This window comes from Oncorhynchus masou, chromosome 30, assembly GCF_036934945.1.
Source record: "Oncorhynchus masou masou isolate Uvic2021 chromosome 30, UVic_Omas_1.1, whole genome shotgun sequence".
Lineage (NCBI taxonomy): Eukaryota > Metazoa > Chordata > Actinopteri > Salmoniformes > Salmonidae > Oncorhynchus > Oncorhynchus masou.
This window is the reverse complement of record NC_088241.1, coordinates 5,549,316-5,557,970: the sequence shown is the minus strand read 5'-3', so window position 1 is coordinate 5,557,970 and position 8,655 is coordinate 5,549,316. Positions and strand designations below refer to the sequence as shown.

General features: G+C 44.5%; 1 protein-coding gene across 2 annotated transcripts; it reads left to right on the top strand.

Annotated features, from left to right (window-relative positions):
- The first annotated feature begins 1,330 nt into the window (after positions 1-1,330).
- Positions 1,331-8,197, top strand: LOC135521874 (germ cell-specific gene 1-like protein). Of its 2 annotated transcripts, XM_064947653.1 has the most exons (6): positions 1,331-2,828; positions 5,999-6,181; positions 6,266-6,313; positions 6,657-6,809; positions 7,075-7,186; positions 7,292-8,197. In XM_064947653.1, the coding sequence occupies exons 1-6, from the start codon at positions 2,633-2,635 to the stop codon at positions 7,668-7,670; spliced, it is 1,071 nt and encodes a 356-aa protein (XP_064803725.1). In that variant the 5' UTR covers positions 1,331-2,632; the 3' UTR covers positions 7,671-8,197. The 2 variants fall into 2 exon arrangements, with proteins under 2 accessions (XP_064803725.1, XP_064803726.1); XM_064947654.1 differs by lacking the exon at positions 6,657-6,809.
- Positions 8,198-8,655: the final 458 nt, after the last annotated feature.

Genomic DNA, 8,655 nt, shown 5'->3' with positions numbered 1-8,655 from the left:
TGTTATGCCAATGGTTTCAGTTTATTGTTGATTCATTGCCCATTTGTTATGCCAATGGTTTCAGTTTATTGTTGATTCATTGCCCATTTGTTATGCCAATGGTTTCAGTTTATTGTTGATTCATTGCCCATTTGTTATGCCAATGGTTTCAGTTTATTGTTGATTCATTTCCCATTTGTTATGCCAATGGTTTCAGTTTATTGTTGATTCATTGCCCATTTGTTATGCCAATGGTTTCAGTTTATTGTTGATTCATTTCCCATTTGTTATGCCAATAGTTTCAGTTTATTGTTGATTCATTGCCCATTTGTTATGCCAATGGTTTCAGTTTATTGTTGATTCATTGCCCATTTGTTATGCCAATGGTTTCAGTTTATTGTTGATTCATTGCCCATTTGTTATGCCAATGGTTTCAGTTTATTGTTGATTCATTGCCCATTTGTTATGCCAATGGTTTCAGTTTATTGTTGATTCATTGCCCATTTGTTATGCCAATGGTTTCAGTTTATTGTTGATTCATTGCCCATTTGTTATGCCAATGGTTTCAGTTTATTGTTGATTCATTGCCCATTTGTTATGCCAATGGTTTCAGTTTATTGTTGATTCATTGCCCATTTGTTATGCCAATGGTTTCAGTTTATTGTTGATTCATTGCCCATTTGTTATGCCAATGGTTTCAGTTTATTGTTGATTCATTGCCCATTTGTTATGCCAATGGTTTCAGTTTATTGTTGATTCATTGCCCATTTGTTATGCCAATGGTTTCAGTTTATTGTTGATTCATTGCCCATTTGTTATGCCAATGGTTTCAGTTTATTGTTGATTCATTGCCCATTTGTTATGCCAATGGTTTCAGTTTATTGTTGATTCATTGCCCATTTGTTATGCCAATGGTTTCAGTTTATTGTTGATTCATTGCCCATTTGTTATGCCAATGGTTTCAGTTTATTGTTGATTCATTGCCCATTTGTTATGCCAATGGTTTCAGTTTATTGTTGATTCATTGCCCATTTATTATGCCAATGGTTTCAGTTTATTGTTGATTCATTGCCCATTTGTTATGCCATGGATTTCAGTTTATTGACTGTTGCAGAATGTGTTGGGTATTAAACTTTAATATAATGGGCTATGTAAACAATACCTGCAAATCTGAAGCGTTTTTCACCCAGACATAGCCACAGGAAGTAGTTTGGGGTGCGGGTTTTTGCCTGCGTTACAGGCGGCTATATCAGTCCACTAATACAGAACTAGTAAAACTAGTACTATTTTATTCAACTTTTTATTTTATTCTGATTTTTCATGGGGTCCTGCAGCACACTCAGCACCCATACTTCCCACTGAGACTGACTTGAAGATTCTAGTGATATTACAGTGATCGGCAGTCATACTAACTGGTTAATCTGTCCTGTCTTAACATTGCAGGGATCGCGAACAGTGTGAGCGAGAGACCAGGAGAGAGAGCCAGAGTGGGTTTCACACTATAACACACCTAACACAAACAGATTAGAGCAGATTAACATGGATTACCAGAAACATGATTTAGATCAGAGGTTTAACTAATGATTTCATTTTAAAAAAGTAATCTGTACATTTTATTCCTTCCATCTTTTTCCTCCTCTACTTTAAGTCGTGAGGAGGATGCTGTGAGAGGTAGAGGCAGGCCAGAACCTCTTAATCAGGAAGTAGAAAGTTAATAACGGGGTGCAGGTCACAGAACGTTATGGATTACTAATACCTCCAGAACCATATGCAAACACACAGTGAACTCTTGGACCTGTACGACCCGTCACCCTGAGCATTACTGTGAGTAAGATATGCTGTATCTGCCCTAAAATGTGATCATATGGAAAACACTTGTATGCCAAAGCTAAATGTATTCCAATAATCTCTCCATTTGATGATATGTTTTACGGCTGGATCTGATAGTATCTGTATCAACTCTGTATGATCAAAACTCACTGTAGGACTAGAGTGAAAAGTTAGGCGACAGAGATCTAGAAAGCGTATCCGATAGCTCTCTAAGGTTTATGATGAAAGGCGGCTAGGGACTAGGGATCTATTGACTCCCATTACTGTTGAATGGTTAGAGTGAAGAGCCCTAGGGATCTATAACAGCATAAACGTTCAGTCCTGGTTGGACAGACATGTCCTCCTACCATCCCTTTCTTTTCTCCTGGTGTGACCCCTCTCTTCTGTTCATTTGTCCATTCTGTCCATCTCTTATTTTCCATCCCTCTTTTACCTTGACAGAATCTTATCCGACTCTCTCTTTCCCCTTCTCTCTCTATTCTTGCTTTCCCTTTGTCCCCATTTACTAATCTTTTCTCTACATTGTTTTATCTTCTCTTGTTTTTTTTACTCTGTTCTTTCTTTTTGAAACTCTCTTTCACTGATTTCAATCTATCACCAGAACTGTCATTATCTTCTTCATCATCCTCTACATCACCAACAACAACCTCATCCTCACATACTGCCGTTGATACTTATATCCCATCTTCCTCCGTTTGTCCATCTCTTTCACCATCCTCTTCGTCTCCTTCCCCTGTCCTGAGTCTCTACACACTTCCTCTCCTCCTGCCCTATCCCTCCTTCTTGACCTTCTCTTACCCTCTCCCCTCCTCCCGGTGTGGCCATGTTGGAGAACATGTCTCGTCGGTCCCGCTCCCTGCTGTCCCTGACCCTGACCACTCTGGCTCTGGCCCTGTCCATCCTGGCTCTCTGCACCTCCTACTGGTGTGAAGGGACTCACAAGGTGGTCAAGCCTCTCTGCCTGTCTCCGGTCAAGATGAGGAACTGTGGGCAGAACAACAGTGAACCCTACACCACAGGTATGCCACGCACGTAACTGTCACCTGTGTAATTGTGATGTCATTTCCTGTGGCACTCTCAACACACCCAGTGTCATCCTAACTTATTGACCCACGCCTCACTGTGATCATATGTATATCCTGTTACTGTCATCACTAGTCAGCCCTACGGATCCTACCAGCCCTAAGCTATTATCTAAACATTTGGATGTCCAAGGGAGTCTGAACTGCATTCATTTGGTTCAAGTACCCATCTAAGTGTTAGACAAGTAGAAGGACAGTGTTTCACAAGAATTACACAACTGTAACACCATGGTGACATCTGCCAGCCATTTATAACATGCTGTCTTCTGACTGTGTGTGTGTGAGAGAGAGAAAGTGTCTTCTGTATGTGTGCATGCTTGTGTGTGTGTGTTTGGTGTTATTCATGCCCACTTGGGTTGAAACCCCATCACAACCCTCATCCAAATGCTCCCAAATGGCCAAACACCCAAAAGATGCCAGTCTGATTTTTTTTAAACTCCAAATCAACATTTTTCAATGAAGTCAGTTGATCATCCCAGCAGTACGTTCTGGCCACTTATGTGACCTCTTCCCCTATTCTCCCAAGGTTTATGATACTGTACACATTTCATCTAACCTTTCAAACCTGCCTCCACATCCCTCATTGAAAACAACTTTTCTCTGAGCTGTAATCTGCTGTGTGTGAGGAATGCAGATGAATCCTGGGGGTTTGTTCTGTCCTCTCTGCTCCCTGGTCTGTATTGTGTATAATCCAGTGAGATTGAGATGAACACTTTATAACTCCATACATTAATCCAGTTAGAGAGTTGTAGTGGTCAGTACGTACTGTAGCACCGCTAACCACAGCAGGAGGCTCACCTGATACACACGCTAACCACAGCAGGAGGCTCACCTGATACACACGCTAACCACAGCAGGAGGCTCACCTGATACACACGCTAACCACAGCAGGAGGCTCACCTGATACACACGCTAACCACAGCAGGAGGCTCACCTGATACACACGCTAACCACAGCAGGAGGCTCACCTGATACACACGCTAACCACAGCAGGAGGCTCACCTGATACACACGCTAACCACAGCAGGAGGCTCACCTGATACACACGCTAACCACAGCAGGAGGCTCACCTGATACACACGCTAACCACAGCAGGAGGCTCACCTGATACACACGCTAACCACAGCAGGAGGCTCACCTGATACACACGCTAACCACAGCAGGAGGCTCACCTGATACACACGCTAACCACAGCAGGAGGCTCACCTGATACACACGCTAACCACAGCAGGAGGCTCACCTGATACACACGCTAACCACAGCAGGAGGCTCACCTGATACACACGCTAACCACAGCATGAGGCTCACCTGATACACACGCTAACCACAGCAGGAGCCTCACCTGATACACACGCTAACCACAGCAGGAGGCTCACCTGATACACACGCTAACCACAGCAGGAGGCTCACCTGATACACACGCTAACCACAGCAGGAGGCTCACCTGATACACACGCTAACCACAGCAGGAGGCTCACCTGATACACACGCTAACCACAGCAGGAGGCTCACCTGATACACACGCTAACCACAGCAGGAGCCTCACCTGATACACACTAAGTAACAGGTGGTTGATCCTGTCTGAGTTACAGTGCCTTGCGAAAGTATTCGGCCCCCTTGAACTTTGCAACCTTTTGCCTGCCTAGTGTGTTCTTTGTTCTTCATGATGCTCTCTGCGCTTTTAACGGACCTCTGAGACTATCACAGTGCAGGTGCATTTATACGGAGACTTGATTACACACAGGTGGATTGTATTTATCATCATTAGTCATTTAGGTCAACATTGGATCATTCAGAGATCCTCACTGAACTTCTGGAGAGAGTTTACTTCACTGAAAGTAAAGGGGCTGAATAATTTTGCATGCCCAATTTTCCAGTTTTTGATTTGTTAAAAAAGTTTGAAATATCCAATAAATGTTGTTCCACTTCATGATCATGTCCCACTTGTTGTTGATTCTTCACAAAAAAATACAGTTTTATATCTTTATGTTTGAAGCCTGAAATGTGGCAAAAGGTCGCAAAGTTCAAGGGGGCCAAATACTTTCGCAAGGCACTGTATATTATAAATACCTTAGTGTTGTAGACAGTGGAGAATAGATTTGGGAGAAAATCCATTTAGAGGGATTACATCCAATGTGAGTTTTACTACAGAGATAGGAGCGACAAGCTGACCCAGTGTCATTCACAAGAAATGGGATGCGATTTTAATCAATCCCTACTGGGTATTAACGTCAATTCAACGTCTATTTCATTTAATTGTAATGACGTGGAAACAATGTTGATTCAACCAGTGTGTGTTTTACTCAGAATGTTCAGGTATGTGTTGTGTGGAACAAATATGGCACAGGAAGTTAAGAGAGGTGAACAAATAGATACAGTTCCACTGTCATCAGATGGATACCAAAATAATATTCTACTGTCCCCCAGAGAGCCCAACTCAGAACCCATACAACAGAACCCTGCCCCCCCAGAGAGCCCAACTCAGAACCCATACAACAGAACCCTGCCCCCCCAGAGAGCCCAACTCAGAACCCATACAACAGAACCCTGTCCCCCCAGAGGAAATATAATATTCTACTCTCCCCAGAGAGCCCAACTCAGAACCCATACAACATAACCCTGTCCCCCCCCAGAGGAAATATAATATTCTACTCTCCCCAGAGAGCCCAACTCAGAACCCATACAACAGAACCCTGTCCCCCCCAGAGGAAATATAATATTCTACTCTCCCCAGAGAGCCCTACTCAGAACCCATACAACAGAACCCTGTCCCCCCAGAGGAAATATAATATTCTACTCTCTCCAGAGAGCCCAACTCAGAACCCATACAACAGAACTCTTCCCCCCCCCCCCCCAGAGGAAATATAATATTCTACTCTCCCCAGAGAGCCCAACTCAGAACCCATACAACAGAACTCTTCCCCCTCCCCCCCAGAGGAAATATAATATTCTACTCTCCCCAGAGAGCCCAACTCAGAACCCATACAACAGAACCCTGTCCCCCCAGAGGAAATATAACATTCTACTCTCCCCAGAGAGCCCAACTCAGAACCCATACAACAGAACCCTGTCCCCCCAGAGGAAATATAATATTCTACTCTCCCCAGAGAGCCCTACTCAGAACCCATACAACAGAACCCTGTCTCCCCAGAGGAGAGATGAACTGGCTAAGATCCGCCAGAGACAGCTGGACAATGCTGTCCACTACATCTGGGAGACAGGAGAGGACAAGTACACCTTCAGATACTTCCACACGGGCTTCTGGGAGAGCTGTGAGAAACACGTTGATGGTGAGAAAGGCTACAAGCCCACTTTACTTTTCTCTCTCACAAAAAGTTGCAAACCGCTAATAATGTTCTAAATCTTTCCTCCAGGTGAGAAGTGTCGCAGCTTTATTGAGCTGACTCCTGGTGAAACACAAGGTATGTTCTCTCTCTCTCTCTCTCTCTCTCTCTCTCTCTCTCTCTCTCTCTCGCTCTCTGCCTGTGGTGTCTAGTTTTGCATTATGTTATGTTGAAGGCCTCCCATTGATACAGTGTGTGTGTGTTTGGTTTTATTATCCTTGTGGGGACCAGAAGTGGGGAAGTTTGAACATGTGGGGACGAGGAAAAATACTATTTTAGGCTCAGGGGTTAGGTTTAGGGTTACAATTAGGGTTAGGGGGTTGAGGTTAGGGTTAGGGATAATAGGATTTTGAATGGGAATCAATTGCTTGGTCCCAACAAGGATAGTAAAACAGATGTGTGTGTGTGTGTGTGTCTCCAGGTGTGTTATGGCTATCGGTGATATCTGAGTTCACTTACATCGGTCTATTGGGAATGGGCTTTCTGTTGATGTGGTTGGAGTTGTTGTGTTCCCATAAGGAGATACACGCTCTCAAAATCAATGCCTATGCTGCCATCTGCACAGTACTGTCAGGTAATGCCTCTACTTCTTCACTTTCTCCCTCCCTCCCTACCTCCCTCACCTCCCTCCCTACCTCCCTCACCTCCCTCCCTACCTCGCTCCCTCCCTCCCTCCCTCCCCTGTCTTTACTGTATGAAGCACTTCTCTTGTTCATATCCTTCTTTCCATCTCCAGACTTCACCTCTTTATCTCGGTCTGCCTCCCATCCTCTAGTCAAGATGTTCAGTTAAAGAATCAATGAAACAGTAAATCAATGCTTTTCTCTCTCCCCTTCCAGGTCTGATGGGGATGGTGGCCCACATGATGTACACCACAGTGTTCCAGATGACTGTCATCGTTGGCCCTAAAGACTGGAGGCCTCAGACCTGGGACTACGGCTGGTCTTTCGCGTGGGTATTCATTCACACTCTTAGTAGTGAATAGTAGGGACACTTCTTTCATAGCCCTCTCTCTCTAATGACCCCTCCCCCTCTCTCTCTGTGGTCTCTCCTCAGCCTGGCGTGGATCTCCTTCAGCTGTTGTATGGGAGCTGCAGTCTTCACCCTCAACTCTTACACCAAGACCATCATCGAGCTGCGCCACAAACAGAGGCTCCGATTGGAGGAGACCCGCGCCGCCAGCCACGCCCCTCCATACGATGAGGTGGTCCCCGGGGGCGGGCTCTACTCTGTCAGTGGCCTATTGCAGTGCCCAGACGGGATGATTGACGTGGCGTGGGCGCCTGACGGGACTGTGATGGGGGTGGGGAACGGGGATGTCCCAACTCTTGTGTTGCTAGGAGGATGTGGGCCAGAGGGCTGTGAGGACTGTGAAAGAGAGATGGATGAGATGGAGGAGGCCATGGAGAGGGAAAGAGCTGATTCGCCCTGTTAATAAGTGATGGGTGGGGCTAAAGAGAACAGAGGAGGACTATGGGTAATGTAGTCACTTTACAGGTACAGTATATGCACCTTGAGCTCTCAAGATGGAAAGACTGAGACAGAGAAAGAGTGAGACAGAGAAAGAGTGAGACAGAGAAAGAGTGAGACAGAGAAAGAGTGAGACAGAGAAAGAGTGAGACAGAGAAAGAGTGAGACAGAGAAAGAGTGAGACAGAGAAAGAGTGAGACAGAACTTGATGGACATGGGACACAGGAACTGTGTTGGCTGTAAGAGCTACAGTATCCCCTCTTTGACATTGAACAGAGATCACATTGACATACATGGTTCGGGCTAATACTCCTCACATTGTCATTCATTAATCCAATAGTGCCTAATGGTAAGGGTTTGTTATACAGTATACAGTATGTATGTAAATGTATCCATGTTAGAAATAGTTTTACCATAAGAATCCAATACTTTCTGAACTTTGTAAAACATGCTTTTCACTTCGTCTGAATGGGTCCCGTTCTGAATCTGTAAAATAAACACTCATCTCTGTGTCAATCTGATGTGGAACTGATGTTATTCATGCAGTCTCAGCCCTCCTTCCCCCTCCTCTCCTATAGGAGACATCTGTCTGTGGTATCTCTACTGTAGATCTCTCTGTATTTCTCTATATCTCTGGGGTATCTCTACTGTAGATATCTCTGTATTTCTCTGTCTATGGTACCTCTACTGTAGATCTCGCTGTATGTCTCTATCTCTCTATGGGTAGCTATGCTGTAGATCTCTCTGTATTTCTCTATATGTCTGCGGTATCTCTACTGTAGTTATCTCTGTATTTCTATATCTGTCTCTGGTAGCTCTACTGTAGATCTCTCTGTATTTCTCTGTCTGTGGTAGCTCCACTGTAGATCTCTCTGTATTTCTCTATCTCTCTATGGGTAGCTATTATGTAGATCTCTCTGTATTTCTCTATATGTCTGTGGTATCTCTAC

Coding starts and splice junctions, on each gene's coding strand:
- LOC135521874 (XM_064947653.1), top strand. CDS start 2,633: ATGTTGGAGAACATGTCTCGTCGGTCCCGCTCCCTGCTGTCCCTGACC. Junction 6,182..6,265: donor CTGTGAGAAACACGTTGATG/GTGAGAAAGGCT, acceptor TCTTTCCTCCAG/GTGAGAAGTGTCGCAGCTTT. Junction 6,314..6,656: donor GACTCCTGGTGAAACACAAG/GTATGTTCTCTC, acceptor GTGTGTCTCCAG/GTGTGTTATGGCTATCGGTG.